Source organism: Achroia grisella, unplaced genomic scaffold (assembly GCF_030625045.1).
Source record: "Achroia grisella isolate CSIRO2021 unplaced genomic scaffold, CSIRO_AGI_Agris_v1 utg1186, whole genome shotgun sequence".
Taxonomy (NCBI): domain Eukaryota; kingdom Metazoa; phylum Arthropoda; class Insecta; order Lepidoptera; family Pyralidae; genus Achroia; species Achroia grisella.
The window spans coordinates 4,502,836-4,522,034 of NW_026712592.1; the positions used below are offsets into that span (position 1 = coordinate 4,502,836).

Sequence of the window (19,199 nt, forward strand, 5' to 3'; positions counted from 1 at the left end):
ACGTTACGTAACAGCCATATTATTAGTTCTACTGGTTCTACTGTGCAATATTATATTATATTATAAAAATTCTGTTGTTATTAAAGATATATATATATATATATATATCTTCAATATCAACAGAATATATACATTTTTCAGCGAAATTTTCACCTTATGAAAAGTATGTAAAATAGCTTTTGTTAACGCGCATCAGTTTTAACGAAACTGCACCTCTAAGTAATTAAAATAACATATAGTAGGTGGCACTGTCCAGACTCCGATTATATTAATTTAAAGAATTGGAAATGCAACGGTCACTGAGGGACCCCGCGGATTCACTCCTGTCTGAACATTATAAAGAAAAAAATAATATATATATTTTCTAAATAAAATTTCTTTATACAATGTCTAAATGGAGTAAAAGGTTTGTCGTTTATTGTTGTTTTATTTTAAACCTAAAGTTAACAAATAACGCCAACATGTTGACGGCCTAGGTGGTCTAATGATATAGCGCACCTCCAATAGCTGCGGGTTCGATTCCTCGCAGAGTACAAATATTTGAATTACTTATAGATATTCATACCTTGAATCTTGAATAGCTAGGCGCTCTTTAAGTGTTGATGGTATATCGAATAAATGCAGATTTAACAGTTGATAACACTTGTATAAAGTCTAAACTAAATCACACCCTATATACTAGCAAATGCACAATATCCCAGTTTATATAGTTCCCATTATTTATCTATACGAATTTTACATTTCGTAATAAACAACAGTCAACAACTATTGCTAGGTAACACTCACGATAGGTGTCACACCGTACCGTATTCTTTGACATACGACAAAGGTTCTAAAACATCATCTACCGGTGTGGACCTATCAACCTTAGGACTCTTAACAAGCGAGGTTTTATACTCCAGGCAGAGATTTTGTAAACATATTTTTCTACTACAATCCAGTGTGAACTTTCTTCGCCACTAGTTCTCCAGCTATAGATAATCATTTCACGAACGAGGAAGTGCCGAATCGCCATGTTTAATCCGCTTGTAGAATTCCGGATTCTCAGCTAGTCTGATATGAGCTTTTTGTTCACATTTAACATAGGAGAGACTTACAACTTCCTAAGTTCTGTAAACCAGACACATTCCTTTCCAACTTCACTAGCAGCCACTATTTCTGCTTCTGTTGTCGAGGTAGAAACACCTATTTGTCTTTGATTTAGCTATGAGATAGAACATACAGACATAAGGATTATTTAAAAGAGCAACACACAAGTTTCTTGCTCGTTCTTCTTGTGATGAGACAGATTTCCCAACGAGTGGTAGATAAAAAACAAATTGTTATGACTATTCAAAAGTGCTTAAATTAAGTTTATTTGAATAAATGTTTTTCTATTCTATTCTGTTCAATACTCCTTCGTGTACTTCGTGTCGTAATACAACCTACGTAATCTGAATCACCACAACATTGTAAAATTCTATTTTTTTATCTTTCTCTTACAAGATTCCAGTTTAATGAGTATATTTTGAATAAAGCTTTCTCTAAACTTCTTGTCATACTATAGAGTATCTACCAACCGTAATGTAAGCTAATGCACCTATTATATGACTGTAATTGTCCAGAATTGGACTGAAGTCATAAATTTTGTGATTTTGTTCTAATTCGTTCTTAACTAGGCTTTATGAGAGATCCAGAAATTTTCTGATGTAACCAGCTAGAGATATTAGTATGCCGTCTTCTATTTTTCTATCTCCATTTTATTATATTATATATATATATAGCGAGGCCTATTACTCACTAAATGATAACTTGAATGACGAGCGTGCATGGCTATAGTTTTCATGTATGGGATTTTGATTTAATGTTAGACATAGACCTGTATGTATAAATACCAATGCATTGTAAATAAACTGGCTTTTAAAAAAAAGTAATACAATTGAGATCTTGCCAGTTCTTCTCAATTGGATCTATATACCGAACTGGACGGTAGGGAAAAAAATTATAATGTTTTAAAATTTGACGTTCATAGGCGGCTAAAATGTCCTATATGAATAAATGATTTTTGAATTTGAATTTGAATTATTTCTAGTTTTGTAGTTACTGTGAAGGTTATTTTGAGAGCTTCAACAAAATAACCTACCAACATCTATAAAGACTGAAGACCCAGCTACTAGGCCGTCGTCCACCTATAAAACTACAATAAGTATACAGTCTGGATGTTTCTATGTTACGTATGTATTTATTTATAAAAAAAGTATTTAAGTGTTTCTATTAGGTGTATGGGTACTAGTACCCATAAGACAATCTCTGCTTAGCTTGGGATTAGATGGTATTGTGTGGATTGTCCATGGATGGATTATTATTATTATTTATTACAAATGTAACCAAAATGTATACCTCTTAAGAGAATTTGTTACAGGCCTGGGCGGACTTAATCCGGCATTGTATATAATAAATTTCTGTGGTGCAAGTAAGTCAATGGGCTGGACCGTTTGTAATAAATATTATTAATATTTAGTACTGAAAATTTACACTTTAATTTAAAATAAATGTATGTTTTATTATTTAAAAAACCAAAGTCATTGGTCATAAATCGGAGTAGTTACTTCTACTTGGCAATAGATGGCGTCAAAGTCAATCAGGACAGTGAACACTTGGTTATGAATTCACCAGAAATAAACTGAAGTGTAATGAATTTAATTTGAACATTCAGTAATTCGTTTCTAATAGCAACCACGTAGAGATCCACCTGGTACAGTACATTACCCGCAATGGAGCTATAGAGAGAGTCCCATTACAAACAATATAAAGGAGTCGTAACCCTCGGAATACGATGATGATGATAATGATGGTGCAAAATAGATTTTTTATCTATTTATTTCCTTCTTCAGATAGTATATTTCTATAGTTTTTATATTATAAAACAGCAGAGCTCTCTATGGGGATAAATTGTCAGTTGTTTGTTCAGCCTTGCGGTATTATTGATTGCTTGTCATACTGACATTTGTCATGTTAGTCCTAACTGTCATTAGTGTTATTTCTAGTTGTCATTACTTTGCTTTGCTGAATACTCTGAACTCTGAAATAAATTTACTAATCTGAATCTGAAGCCTAATCTAAATGGTATTAAACAGGTCAAATCTTATTTCTTATTAAATGTTATTGTAATATTCCATAGCTTCGAATATCTTTTAAATACTCTCTAGTCGGGACATTGGAATATTAATTCAGGATTACAGTAAGTACATTGGAATGAACATTAACTATTAATATTAGGCAGTTGTCAGTCATTCTTTACTTGTGTTATATTTTTGTTTTGCTATTCTGCTGAGTAATTTCGTGTTGGATCTTAGCAGTACGTACGGGCTTTGTTTCGATCATATTGACTACTTGCCAAGTTCTAACTGCCAAATGCACGATAGTGTCCTACGTCGATATGAGTTATTTTTTCCTATAAAAATACATTAACCCTTCAATATTGTGTTAAGTACGTTCTTCTTAACCCCATCTGACGACCTCAATTGTTTACTTTTCAATTAATGTACAGTGCAATATGTGACTTGCATGTTTTTGTCACAAAAATAATTTGTAATATAACACATAGCTATTGATTTTAGTTGATTGTCTTTGTGAAGATAAATATTGTACAAAATGTGTGTTGTGTAGTTTTATTATTACACATAAATATGTACATTTGATATCAGTTAGAAATCATGGAGTTATCTTTACATTACCATCACCATATATTTGGGTTTAAATTTTACTTCTGTTTTATTTTCTTCATACAGTTCTAATAAATATGGCACATAGGAATAGACCTATTTTTCTGTTTAATTAATTGGTATTATTTTAGTTGTTTTCCTAATCATCAATCACCACTCATTGCATTCAAATCTATATTATTAAATCAATTTAAAATAAATGTTCAATTAGTAAATTACCTCTCTAGTCACTCTATCAATTTATGATAACAAATTATATGTAAACTCGTAAGAAATGTTATATTTTATTTTTTATTAATAATGGGCTGATGAATAATTGAATTGTTACTTACTGAAATTTACTTAATTATTTCTTACCTATTTGTATATATGAGCTAACAATAAATATTATGAACGCTATGAAATGAAATGAAATGAAATGAAAGCTAAATATTATGAACTAACAAAATAAATGTTATTTTGTTCTTAATAACATGCTCTATAAGTGGTGATAATGGTATGGTTCACGCCTCTGCCCTAACTGTATACTGTATGAGTGTAGAGTCAGGTCTATTAACCCATCAGGGTGAATTCCCAGAGAAACATTGAATTGCATGGGGTTAGGCTTGACATGGTAATTGTGCATCAGTCCCATCATTAACAATGTAATCCCCTTTCCCTATGTAGTTATAGTGAATTAGTCTTGGTTACAGGTACATTGCCAGAGGTTCTGATGATGTCCTTAAAGCCCAGGAATGTGGACTTCCAGGAGACATGGGCCACTCTAAAAGAAACTGTAAGTTTTTATGTTTTACATATTGTTAAATCTTACTCTGTGTATATTTCCAAAATATCTGAATTTGAGTTATATTAAAATATAAAATATCTGTATTTTTGACATGAAAACTTTATTAGTACATAGTTTTATTTCATGAGTGAGTTTTTACCATATGCTAGGGCACTTTATGAAGCATAAATTTATTCATGTTTAAACTGAAGAAACTACACAGTAGAAACAGGGTATAAAATTTGTAATAACAACAACAATTTGGTTTTTACTACTAAACTGCAGTGTCCAGACTGAATTTATATAATAATAATTGTTCTACTGCTTACACTGATTTGGCAAAGAAACTAGATTAGAAACTGAAAATTAGTCTTAGAGATGGCATATGGCTTGTCCCTGCCACATTGAATTCATATATACCCAGCGAAATCTGGATATGTCAAGTATTGCATTCACCACAACATCTGCTGGACAATGCTTCTGACTACCCCATCTGGGGTAACAGTCATCATATATTGTTATAATCTAAGGATTGTCAGTTAATTATAAGTGTCTATCTTTTATGATCCCTTCAATGTCGTATATTTTAGTTTCTAATGTATATTAGTAATACATATATATAGCCTCGGTGGTCTAGGGGTTCAGCACACCGCTTTACTATTTTACTATCCGATGGTTGTGGGTTTGATTCCTCGCATGGTATAAACATTTGTATTAATGAGTATGATTGTTTGTATTGGTCTGGGTGTTTTCTATGTATAATATGTATTTATTTACAAAAAAAAAATGTATCCATGTATTTACATCAGTTGTCTAGTACCCATAACACAAGCTCTGCTTAGCTTAGGACTAGATGGCGCTATGTGAATTGTCCGGAGTTATTATTATATTATTAATATATTTATTCTTCCCTATAATTACAATTTGAATTTAAATTAAGTTTCTTTACATCTGGTCACAATGTGGATCAAAGCCTCTCCAACTTGCTGTATGATTTTCTGTTTGTAACTATACTCATCCAATTTTTTATCTGAACTAAATATTTTCAGGTGGCTGGTGTGGTAGGATTACGTGCCGTTGAACGGGCAGTGTGGAACACAAGGTTCTCAGATGTATATGCATTATGTGTGGCTCATCCAGAACCACTTGCAGACCGCCTGTATGATGAGACTAGGTGAATTGTAATATAGCTGTACATTTTCTTTATCTTGATACATGACCTTGGTGGTCTAGCGGTTTAGCACACTGCCCTACTTCCAATTGTCGCGAGTTCGGTTCCAAGCACGATGTAAACATTTGTATTCACGTGCAGGATTGTATCACTCTGGGTGTTTTTATGTATATTATATACATGTATATAATTACAAAGAAATCTTCAGTAAGCTATCATTTGTCACCAGGATACAGGCTCTCCTTTTCTTGGGACTAGATTGTGTGTGATGCACTCAGGGTTATTATTATTGTTGTTAATATTTTTTTACTAGTATAGTACCTATGTAAGAGCTGAGTACATTTAGTATATTTTCTGTTATTATTGATTTGTACAATATTTGTCTTATTTTGTCATTTATAATTATTTTACTAATGTGGTACATGATAAATACTGAATGTTCGTTACTTAATCACTCCTGTAAAAGTTTAAATTACAAAATTTTAGTAGAGGTTACTTTTACACAAATCATGCAGGTAGATCTGCACACATCTGGACACAGATAATGTTAAAAATCAAATATATATATTTGATTTTTAATTTTAATATCTTACTATTTTCAGAAACTTCCTAGAAGAACATGTCTCTGGGTTGTTACAGCGTGTTCGTGGTCCAGCACCTCTGGAGAACAATGACCATAACGACGGCTTGTTGTCTAGGTAATATTGTAATAACCTACTTATGTAAATATGAAGTGACATCATACTGTATGTGAAATAATATTATGAAATCGTGTGTTTAAATCTTTGTAGTATATGCATTACCAACAATTTCAACGATTAATTTACAACATATTTATAAAGTATTCATTTATTCTATTTTTTTAAATAATACATAGATGTTTCTGGGTACAATTGTAATCAATTTTTTTTTTACATTAGCTGTATCCATGGACCGATAAAGCTCTAAGTTTTATCGGTTTTCATAAATAAGTATTCTGAAGCTTGACGAAAAAATCAGAATTATATATTTTTTTATAATATATGTATATATTTTTGGAACTGAATTCCAATTGAAAGCCTATTTATTGGTATTTTTTTGCTATTTAGTGGTAAATGTTGCTTATATACATGCACAGCGCAACAGGTACCATATGATGGTAAGTTGTTAGGGGACTAAGATGTCATGTCCCCGTACTTTGTAATTTCAAAGTTCAATGAACTGTGGACAAATAAACTGTGATAATAATGTTTCCTCTTAAAAATGACTATATGTTATTGTTTTATACAGATACGTTACAGCGTGGCGCGAGTACAGTCAAGGTGTGGCGTATCTGAATAGCCTCTACTCATACCTAAATTTGCAACACATAAAGCGACAAAAGGTTAGTTCCCATTGTGATTCGTCATTGTACCTGATTGTTGGCAACTCTCCACCCTAACATATTATACACTCCGTAAATTATATAGTAAATTAATTGTAAACGCTAAAATAAACAAAAAAAAATCTTCTTTATTTTGGCGGACAAAATCTTTTATTATTGGGCCAACATCACTCACGCAGGTAGACACAGCGTTCACTTTGACTCTTTGAGCCGGATTGCTATTACCGATTAAACTGACGACTCCCGGTTAATTAAATTATGAAAAAATGAAACTTATTTATTTAGGTAACACCTTTTTTTCATAAATATATCTAGGTATTGAACTTTCCCTTTAAGCAACATAATGACTGCCAGGAAGTTCTACTCTGCCTTAGCATAGATATATATTATGACTGTATATTTTATGAATGTTATAAATGAAGTGATGCATCTTACCTCTTATTTATTAAAGATTTTCTGAGTTCTTTATAATTTACTAATTTTCAGGTATCCGACGCTGAAATTATATATGGCTCTTCGGCAACTGCTTGTTCGCCGGATCAAGACTCCAGGCAACTAGAGGTAAGACATACAAAAGTATCTATATTTTCCCCTTATAGAATTCCCTGTTTAAATACATTTTAGCGTGTATTAAATATTTGTATATATTTATACTACGAGAATACCTATATGGTAAATTAATATTAGCTAAGCCAGTGACTTAGCTCACGCAATATTTTTTCTTTATGGACTGATGGGAGCGACATAATCACAATTTTATATGAAGCTTACCATAAGATATTAGTGAAAACCGTGACGAAATCGGTGAAGACATTAAGGCACGCAATGGCATAACAGACAAAATCTCTAAATTCGTTTTATGGTATTATAACATAATTATTGCGTTGATAAAGTCCCCCAGTAATAGTTTTCCTTGTACATCTTCTATGTATACACAAAATCTGTTACATTTTTATTATTGTATGTATATTCCCACTTCGTTCCAGTTATATTACATATTTCCGTTTGGCCTAAAATTATTTAATGATCTTTTGTACTCACTATGTAGGTCGGGGAATTAGGATTAGTGATATGGGAGCGCGTACTAGTCACACCGTTGGCGTCGGCTATCACTGGCAGGATTGTATCAGCTCTGTCGGCAGCGAGGTCCCACCCGCCTGACCCTACTAGCGCCGACGTACTTCGACAAGCAATTCACAGCACAGTCGACGTAAGTTAAATATACATATATATTCCTAAAGGCATTCTACATGAACAACACCACAGACTACATGTTCATGACAGCCTCGGTGGTCTAGTGGTTTAGCATACCGCTTTACTATACGATGGTCGTGGGTTCGATTCCTCGCACGGTACAAACATTTGTATTCATGAGTATGATTGTTTGTATCGGTCTGGGTGTTTTCTATGTATAATATGTTAAACCATTAACTTTTATAGCTATGAATAAACCAAGGTAGTATATCAGCACAGAAAATTTTATTATATTTTTTCCCGGTATTACATGCAATTAAAAACATACATTAACTAATCTTTAGTAACTTTTGCATTTTATTTTAATGTATTTGAATGTGTATAAAATAACTAGAAATAGTTCTTTATTATGTAATGATCGGCATTATATCCAATAGATCTATTAATTTAATAATATTACATATTAAAATGTGTACTTGTATTGAAATTTTACTATTTTATACATTATATTATTTTTACAAGTGTATATTTTGCATTATATAATACATTTTCTGTGTTTTTTAGGTTCAAGCGTTTAGACTCAGAGCTCCCCTGTCACTGTACCAGCAGCTGGTACTTGAGCCATATTTGTCGGCAGCTGGCGCTCATCATGCGCAGTTTGCGGCTGAATTACTTCACAATGGCGATATTTCGCACTATATGAAGCATGTACTTGATGGTGAGTTCTTAATCACATAATTGAATATCATATTAGGGGCAGAAATACTATATTAGCTATATACTATGATGCTTCTCACTTCGAATACAATTCACTTTATTTACAAATAATATTTTTATACGTAAAAACTAAGTTGAAAATCGTCAGGATTTTTGAGTTTATTCATTACAAGCTATACCACATATTACTTTGTTTAAAACTTTCAATGTCGGCTAGTATATTTATAATAAATGAGACATAAACTACGAAATTATTGTATAGTAGTGATAATGACAGTTTTAGTATAATGATATGACATGAATATTGCAATATTACTATATGTACTAATACATGTACGTAGGTCTACAGCGTGAGATCACGTTAGGCGGTAAATTTCTGCACGCTTCATCGACGGAAGCCGTTCGCACGTGCTACGAACGCGCCGCAGTCGCCGCTCATCTGCCTGCATTACACGCAGAAACAGAACGTCTCCTGCGAGAGGCATGTGAAGAAGGATCGCGCGCTGAGCAGGTAGACAACGACATACCATAAGAAAGAAAGAAAGTAGAATATTTATTGACAACCGTTGTATTCACATATTCATATAATAATTAAACATTAAAATACACATATATGCATACATATAGAGATAACTGTTGCGGCGCTGTTATTCTATATCAGTATTATTATTTTGACAGTATCGATGGTGTAGCGGTTTAAAACACCGCCTTACTTTTCATTTGTATTTGTACCTATTATTATTTGTATTGGTCCGGATGTTTTTTTTATATATCTATGAGTCGTTTAGTACCCATAACGCGAGCTTTGCATTGATTAACACGAGCTTGGGACTAGATGGTTTATCGTTCATCGTATATAATATTGCTGCTTATACTGTATTCTGTGTCGAGACTTGAATATAACGATAGTAATGTCGACAGCGCCGTTCGGACCTCAAGCACATGTACGCGCTGCTGAAGCCATTGGCGTGCGCGGGCGCGTTAAGGCCGCTCGTAGAACAGGCGCATGCGCAGGCCGCGCGTGACGGGCGCGAGCTACTCGCCGCGCCGCACTCGCGGGACGAGGTACGTCACTAGCGCATACTCACGGCACGAGGTACGTCACTAGCGCATACTCACGGCACGAGGTACATCACTAGCGTGGGCGCGCTGTGGCTGCTGGTAGATCAGGCCTCACGATTGCTGCAATAAATTAAAATTGAGTATTTAGTACCTCTATTACTAGTACAGCACACAAAATTACTAATCACAATTATTTCAATTATTTTACGATGATATTTATATACTACTGTTATTTTTCTTTAATTGATGATCTATAAACGTTAAATATTTTATTTTTTAGGCACACATCCACTTCGTTAACTCAATGCTGGCTCTCCATGGAAAGTATCATAAACTCTTTATGGAGGTATTTGATGGAGCTCAAGCGTTTATAGGAGCTCTGGATAAGGTAAATATTAAATGTTTTGTTAAATTTTATCACTCTATTTTTAAAATGTATTTAATTTGAATATTTAACCATTTATGATGAATTGGGTTCGGAATTTCGGATACTCCAGAGTTTCGTTTGTAGCTTTCCCTACAGAAATTTTAATTTTAAGAATGTGGAAATAACAGTGAAGCAACTGAAGAAAATATTAGCATTTTTAAAAGTTTTCCTGTCATATATATGCACGAAATTATGTAATAAAAGCAGTCGATGTAAATTATTTATCCGTATACACACACTCGTACACAGACTCGTATACCCCTCCGATCGATCCGTCCAATTCAAACGGGGATCGAAATTACGACGACCGGAATTAAGGTTTCTAGACCGGACTTTAGTCTGACCGCCGCTAAGGTTTCGCCTTAGCGGTGCCGTCAGACTAAAGTCGTATGCACCAGGCAGGAGTTGGCTTTCAGTTGCTGCATAAGTCCTTCCGCGGTTTTAGAGTGTCACTTGCACTCGTCCCCTATTGTTCGGTGAAATCGTAAAGAGCGAAGCGGCAACAGCATACAAGTACTTATTTATAAAATTTTTGCGTTTAATACACGTTAATAATATGATCCAACGGGTTTTAACATTAATAATTCTGTAGTAAATAAAGGTATTCAGTTCAAGACCACGGCTAGTGCAACCTAGTCGAAACGGCGAGAGTGGTAAATAATTTGCCATACAATTATTCGTGTTAAAAACCATTAAGCTATATGAATAACGCGAAAGATTTGTTAAAAAAAGTCTCGTTTAATTAAAATGTGACATTATAAGTTCGTTCCAAGCATAAACATTTGTAGACATAGTACTAAATAAAAACCTCGTGGCGTAGGCTTGCAGCGAGGTGGTGAATGGGCGAGCATCAGCGGAGCAACCCTTGCAATACCCGCAAGGTGCGCATTCTGCGGCCATGCAATCCGCGCAAGGCCGAGCGCCCGAGCTACTAGCGCGGTACTGCGACGCACTGCTGCGGCGACGAGGCGCGGGCGGCGAGCAGGAAGCCGACGACAAGTTGGCCGGCGCCATCGTCGTCTTCAAATACGTCTCCGACAAGGACGTCTTTCAGAAATACTACGCGCGGGCCCTTGCGCGACGCCTCATTCACCAGCTCTCCGCCTCTATGGAGCAGGTCGGTGAATTTAAAATATTTGTTTTTTTACCCTAGAACTGATAAGAAATACTATAGTATCTGTACCACGAAGTGCAATTCCGAAATTTCGGATCGATATTTCGTGTGATTCGTACCATGAAAAACGTTCATTCCGAAATCGTGCCCGAAAACGGAGAATATCGTTTCGATCGTCCCAAATCGTACCATGAAGTATCCGTTCGTACGTTATTATGACGTTTTGACAGCACGTTTATCGTGATTTAAAGTGCGAAGTAGACGAAACCTAAATAGTTAACTTTTTACTTTCGTAAGTATGGATTTTACGTATATAAGTGCTGTAATATATAAAAAAGTGATTAATTAATAATTCAGTTAATGTGTTACAGTGAATAATGTGATAAAAGTTAAACTAATTAGTGTTTTTAAATATTATTGTGTTCAATATAACCTACAACTTAGCATTACTTTATTTTGATTTAGTTTCATTATGCCAAGATTGGCTGGAATTTTAGAAGCCCTCAATGAAGAAGAAATTGAAAGACGCAGGTTTAAAAGAAAAATGCGTACTAGGTACCTCCAAAGATCCATTCCCGACTTCGAGTTTGTATCTAAATACAGACTCAGTCGGGAAGTCTTCGAGAATCTTTGTCAGTATGTGGTACGATTATTACCCCTGCCTAAAAATAGTTGAACAATCGATCCAATAACCAAAGTAAGATCTTATGTACATTTTGTAGATGAAAAAATTTAGTATTTACCTATTATTTAGTATTCCCATATCTATTTTTTTTTCAGATTCTCACTGCATTAAATTTTTATGCCAGTGGTAGCTACCAGGGTGCAGTCGGACAAAATTTAGACACCACTATGGCTCAGCAGTCTGTCTCAAACTGCATCAGGGATGTAACAGATGCCCTAAATACACCCTATATACTAAGGAAATATATAAGATTTCCTCAGTCCAGGGAAGACAGGAACATATTGAAGAGAAAGTAAGTTTATGTATATTAAATATGATTAAGATTTAACTTTATAGAATTTTATGCTCTTTGTCGATTTATAATACATATACTATTAATTTAGTTCAGTCAACTATTTGTAGCTGTAAATTTATAAATGATATTGTTGTTAATTTCAGGAATCAGCATAAGTTAATTGATGTTTAAATAATCAGTAGTTTATATTTCTTTTTCAGTTTTGCTACACAGTATGGTATACCTGGTGTTATAGGATGTATCGACAGCACCCATGTAGCTATAATTCGGCCAACAGTCAATGAAGAGAGATTTTTCAATAGAAAACATTACCACTCTTTAAATGTTCAAGTTGTAAGTGCAGTATTTTATGTAAAATTTGCATAGTGTATAAATAATTCTCAAGTTATTCATATTTGTCACTATCTGCAAATATCTTTATAATGTTTGTCCTATTTTTTAGATTGCTGACAGTAATTTAAAAATTATGAATATTGACGCCTCTTATGGTGGTGCCACTCATGATGCATTCATTTGGGAGCATAACGAGATCAAAGATCATTTGGAGAGTCTTCAAGGAGAAACAACTTATTTGCTGGGTAAATAAATCGTAATTGTTAACTTTGTAGTTGTACTACATATAAAATTGGTGAACAAACAAGAATACAATGTTTTGTCATTCCTTTTCATTATTAGGATGTCATAAAAGATGATTATAGATTGTATTTCAGTATTTTTTATGTTAAATATTATTAGCTGATATTATATTGAATAGTCTATAAGCTATCAAGTGCATTTATCAAATTCCAAGTCTCACTGTTAAGTATGTTTTCTTTTCTTTCAGGTATATAAAGATTAGAAGAGAGCCATACGTTCTATTTATGGTATGGGTTCGAGATAGTCATTATATCAAGGCTTTAAAGAATCAAATATCCTCACCGTTGCCTCACAGTACATTTATGAAATATTATGTATACAAGGAAAAACTTAGATAGTTTCAAGAAACTTAAAGACTGTACAAGTAGAAACTTATGCAATAAAAATATACTAATTTTACCTAAATGCTGTTAAAATTGATATTAAACAAATGTTATGTAAAAAAGCCTATTATAGGATAGATGAATTCATAGATGACAGCAATATAATAAGTTTATTTGAATAAATGATTTTCTATTCTATTCTATTAGAAGTTAAGGCATTACTTATTTACAAAATTAAAAACTTTTTACAATAAAATATTTTTATTTTATAATCACATATATGTAGGTATATATATATATAGATAAAAGTAAAATCAAAATTGTATATTAAACATTTTTTAAAATAACACTAATTATAAATGATTAAACATTCATTCAGAAAAATGTTGTATAAGTATATGCAAACTAAGTAGTGTAGTTCAAGGCGCATTAAATTAATGACCAGTAAAAAACTGTAGTTTAGTACTTTGTGTCTTTGTTAATACTTATATAAAGCTAAGTAACATTTTTATACTCATTATTTAACAAATCAACAAACTAACATAATTCAACAAATCAACAATGATATATATAAAGCTAAGTAACTTTTTTATACTCATTATTTAACAAATCAACAAACTAACAGAATTCAACAAATCAACAATGATATATCTAAAGCTAACTAACTTTTTTATACTCATTATTTAACAAATCAACAAACTAACGTAATTCAACAAATCAACAATGATATATCTAAAGCTAAGTAACTTTTTTTATACTCATTATTTAACAAATCAACAAACTAACACAAATCTACATTAATCATGTCAAATTTAAAAAAAAAACAAAATTTCATCTATTCAGTCGTCTTAATTCTATTTGTAGACCATCCAATCGATCCCTTATTAATACATTTAATTCCTGGAGTGATTGGCGAATCAGCCCTGACTCTACACTATCCACCCGTCGATCCTCCGCTGCGATTCGCCGCTCCTCCATTTCGAACAAACGCCTGCGTACACTGCGAGGTCCAATGGCGTCTGCTCGACGGCGTCGTCGCTCTGGACGTGTAGTAGCCGTTGAAGTTCTAAAAAAGTTTTTTTTAAAATAATGACTATCATTATTGTTTTCGGTATGCATGGTTGGTACTAATACCAGACTTGATGTCTAGGAATATACTAGTGATTAGGACTATAAGCCCCCATTACTAATAATCTTAATATTTACAGAAATATTTTCATATAACAATAATTTATTATGATATAAATTTTTTAATCAATAATAAGGTATAAGTAAGTGTTATTTATTAGTACTGTCTTATCTTTACTTCTTAGTTAACATTGAAAAACTGTGTATATATAAAAAGGTACCAACTCTGTCTCAACTCATATTTCTGCTATGAAGCAGCTGTTCTTGCATAGCTGTATTTCAGTTTGAAAGGTGGGAAAAGGCTATTTAGGTACCTTATATACAGAAATAAAAGGAATGGTAATGCATGAGGAATACTATGGAAGTCACCATGTATTTTGATGACATCCATTATGTTATATATGTCTAGAGATAACAGTTAGCACTATTTTAGTAATGGTTTTACAACATACCTCTGGAAATGCAGGAACATGTGCATCCGACTGAGGTTCTCCAAAGCCCTCTCCCATAATACCCAATATTCTGCACTGTATTGGGTTTAAAGGATCAGCAGATGATGGCCCTACCCCAGTGGCTGTGGCAGACCTTCGAGCAGCAGTAGCAGCTTTTTTAGTTAGATATTTTTTGTCAGCCCATACCTAAAATTTATAAAATTTATAAAGTATCAGTATTGGAAAATTTTATTTAATAACAAAATTATTTAACATTTTAAATGCATATCACGTACTAAAATATCAAGAAAAGTGCTTACCTTCTGCCACTGCTTTACAGTTTTAGTGCATCCACCCAATGCATTGAGTTCGTCTGTGAGACGAACCCATAATTGGGTGGATCTTGTTCGCCCTTCTGCATTTCTACAGTGGCCACGAGCTAACTCCTGGTGCTCTGCTAGGAATGTTAGGAGTGTATGCACTTGTTCCACAGTGGGATTACTCATCTAAATGCATAAATACATTTGTTAGCGCTTGTCATAAATAGAAACTAATAAATAAAATCAAAGTTATTAGATGTTCATTTTCATTGATGTTTAACGAACAAATTTAGCAATAAAAAATCATTTAAAAACACTTGTGATGATGATTCTTAAGTTTATATATAAAAAAATGAAAACAAAAATATTTGTATTACGCAGTACCGTTACTTTCAAATATAAATAGAGGTTTGACGTTTCCTTATGACATAAAATACTACTAATTTTAGAAGTTTGTAATTTCAATACATTTAAATATAAACGACTGTACATTTTATTTTATCCGGAGTATACCACTTTATTTTTTTCCTAATTTAAGAGTGTATAATAAAAGACCTCTCATCTTTCATTCGTTCACGATCATAGTCTATGGTACCCGTCCGAAATATCTTATTCCGAAGAAACTTCATGGTTCCTTTAAACTAGTATTTCGGTCGTCTTTCGTTTCGTTACGCGATAATCGGCAGTAACTTTCGTGGTAGACCTACTGTACGCGTAAAAATTTTGAGAAAATGTTCACGATTCAAATAAAATAATATTGCTTTTGATTGAATGCAAAAATTATGAAGAAGAAGAATAACATAGAATATTATAGTAACGTGAAGTGGTCACGTTACTATAATATTCTATGTTATTATTGTAGTATCAATTTTATTTAATTTACTGTTTTTTTGCCCCTAAATTTTGTATTTAATATACAAAGTTTATAGAGCTCTATGTATAAGATACCGTTAAGCTAAGGACATATATAAATGTCGTGTCTTAATTTAACCATATTTTTGTAGGAAGAGTCAATGATCAACCGGCTGAAAGCGGCATGCGGATATGAGTTCACCAACAAACTGCACAGGATGTTCACAGATGTGACAGTCTCTGCAGACCTCAATGCAAAGTTCCAACAGCATCTGAGAGACAACAATCTAACTACAAACACCGGCTTCTTCATACAGGTATGTACATATTTTTTGTTATTATTTATGTGACTTAATTGAATAAAAACACATTTATTGACTATGAATGTTAATTTTCCTCTACTGTCTTTTATGGTATAATTTTGACGATAACATATATGGTGTTCTGAATTTTTAATTATATTTCAACAATTTTTGAGATTCACAGAGCAAAACATTATGAGCTTCATGTCACCATGAGACACCTGTTAAACATTGTCATTCCGGATTACTCGAAATGGCGGACGGATGACGTCTCTGAAACCTGTAATTTCACAGTATTAGTGCGATTGGTAACTGAAATAGGTCAGACAGGGGTGGGTGTCCTTGCAGATAACTTTGGCTAACTCTGTTTCCTGAGTTGTGGTGGCCTGTGCCGGCAGGTGCTGCAGGCGGGCGCGTGGCCGCTGGGCGGCGCGATGGCCCCGCTGGCGCCGCCCGCGCAGCTGGAGCGGCCCGCGCGGCTGTTCGAGGCCTTCTACCGCGCCTCCTTCAGCGGACGCCGCCTCGCCTGGCTGCACCACCTGTGCACCGGCGAGCTGCGCACGCGCTACACCGCCCGCGTCTACCACGTCAGCGCCACCACGCCGCAGGTGACGCCCCCACTGTCCGATACCACCGCCGCCTCGCCTGGCTGCACCACCTGTGCACCGGCGAACTCCATCAGAGAACGTCGCCTTTATTGCCTGATATGAACGTGAACTTTACTGTCTGTAGTACAGCTCATCTGACTAAACCAGAATCCTACCTCTGTACTCTGCAATTTCACACCCATATTACCCTTTAAACTATAATATATTACACAAACTACCGAAGTCGAATTGGACGGTAAGGATAGTTAAAAAAAATTAAGATGTATGCAAAAAGCGGGAAAGTCGCATTTGAATAAATGTTTTTAAGTTTAAATATGAAAAATGATTTCAATTAAACTACGTCAGAATAACACACATAGACTATAAGTTTCACGCGGGCGAGTCCACGGCTTCAGCTAGTATATTTTATATTAATATATTGTCTTCATGTACAGCCGCGAGCACAACTAGTATATTAATATTAATATTGTCTTCGTGTATAGTGCGCGCTGCTGCTGTGCTTCGAATCGGTGGACAGCGCACCAGCTCGGGAGCTGCGCGAGTCGTTGCAGCTGGAAGGCGACGCTTGGCCGCGACACGTCCGACCATTGATCGACGCCGGACTGCTCCTCGTAGACGCGGACGACCAGCCCCCGACCACGGAGGAGGACGATGGCCCTCACGGCACCCTGACCCTCAACCTGAATTTCTCTTGTAAAAGAACGAAAGTCAGACTCACGTGTGCGAATGCGCCCGTACAGCAAGGTGAGTTACATTTTTAGTGATTACGTCCTACGGCCTCGGTGATTAACCGCTAAAGCACGTCGCCTTACTTCCGATGGTAGCGGGTTCGATTCCTCGCACGATATAACATGTATTCATGAGTATGATTGTTTATTGAAGGCTTTTTTGTGTATATCTACTACTAATGCTATTTTAGCATAAATATCAAACATGAAAACACTGTTAGTGTACCACTGCTTAGTAATAATCCACTCACTGACCTATCGTTGCTTAACCTCATTAATCGAGACAGTTATGTATCATTAATAATACCTGTAATGTGTCAATTAATGCTGTATACTAATAATAATAATATACTATACATAAAATAAAATAATATACTAAAAAACTTGACGTTCTTGAGCGGCTATAATGTCCTGTATAAATAAATGTTTTTTTGATTTGATTTAACAGGCGGCAATGGAGGAGGCGGTGCGACAGGGGAGGGACACGAGGTGACACACTGTGATGATGACCGCAAGATGTACTTACAAGCCGCTCTCGTCAGGATCATGAAACAGAGAAAGGTGATGACTGATACTTCATTTGTTATTTTTTTAATTTGTTTTAAATACACAACATAATTATGTAGACAACACCAAATAAAAGATAAAAATCGCTGTGTACAATAATATGTAAATTATAAATGTAATATATATATAATACATATTTTTAAATTGATTTATTTAATTCAGGTTGCTAATTACCCATATTATAAATACCTTACAGACTAACATACATATGAAATAATAATCAAACACAATTGTCTGTGTCACTTGCATTATGTTATTATTGTACTTGTTTAATTTGTTTCTTGTCAATTAACAGGTACTCAGGCATACAGAATTGATACAAGAAGTGGTCTCGCAAGCTCGCGGCTCGTTCGCTCCGTCAGTAGCCATGATAAAGAAATGTATCGAAGCTCTTATCGACAAACAATACTTAGAACGCGCGCCTGGTACATTGGACACGTATTCGTACCTAGCGTAAACAAACTCGAACGCGATGACATTGCAATTTTTTGCATCGCTATATGGAACACTGCAAACAATTATATTACTGGATAAATGTTGCAACTAATTTCAACGCTGTACAGTCGAAACATGATTGCATTATGTAATACAATGATAAGAATGCAACCTATCGCATGCTATATACGTATACTTTTTCAACAAGTTGTATTGTTGCAGAAATCGATTGGGTTGAGATCAATTGTATCGTTATATAGATCAATACAAATATATATAACCATTGCATCGCTGTGTACTGTATCTTTATTATAGAGGATTGCGTTATTCAATATACAAATATATATATATATATATATATATATCGCGTC

General features: G+C 34.2%; 2 protein-coding genes across 3 annotated transcripts; both read left to right on the forward strand.

Annotated features, from left to right (window-relative positions):
* The first annotated feature begins 3,024 nt into the window (after positions 1-3,024).
* On the forward strand, positions 3,025-18,923 carry LOC131853874 (cullin-2). Of its 2 annotated transcripts, none has more exons than XM_059204954.1 (17): positions 3,025-3,220; positions 4,397-4,479; positions 5,520-5,644; positions 6,244-6,339; positions 6,911-7,004; positions 7,491-7,565; positions 8,053-8,214; positions 8,763-8,916; positions 9,257-9,426; positions 9,837-9,980; positions 10,258-10,365; positions 11,225-11,521; positions 16,341-16,505; positions 16,889-17,098; positions 17,581-17,842; positions 18,275-18,387; positions 18,689-18,923. In XM_059204954.1, the coding sequence occupies exons 2-17, from the start codon at positions 4,417-4,419 to the stop codon at positions 18,848-18,850; spliced, it is 2,400 nt and encodes a 799-aa protein (XP_059060937.1). In that variant the 5' UTR covers positions 3,025-3,220; positions 4,397-4,416; the 3' UTR covers positions 18,851-18,923. The 2 variants fall into 2 exon arrangements, with proteins under 2 accessions (XP_059060937.1, XP_059060945.1); XM_059204962.1 differs by lacking the exon at positions 3,025-3,220 and adding an exon at positions 3,379-3,469.
* On the forward strand, positions 11,594-14,384 carry LOC131853890 (putative nuclease HARBI1). The gene is made up of 5 exons (XM_059204968.1): positions 11,594-12,161; positions 12,299-12,495; positions 12,699-12,831; positions 12,941-13,076; positions 13,322-14,384. Exons 1-5 carry the CDS (start codon positions 11,991-11,993, stop codon positions 13,327-13,329), a joined length of 645 nt encoding a protein of 214 aa, XP_059060951.1. The 5' UTR covers positions 11,594-11,990; the 3' UTR covers positions 13,330-14,384.
* Positions 18,924-19,199: the final 276 nt, after the last annotated feature.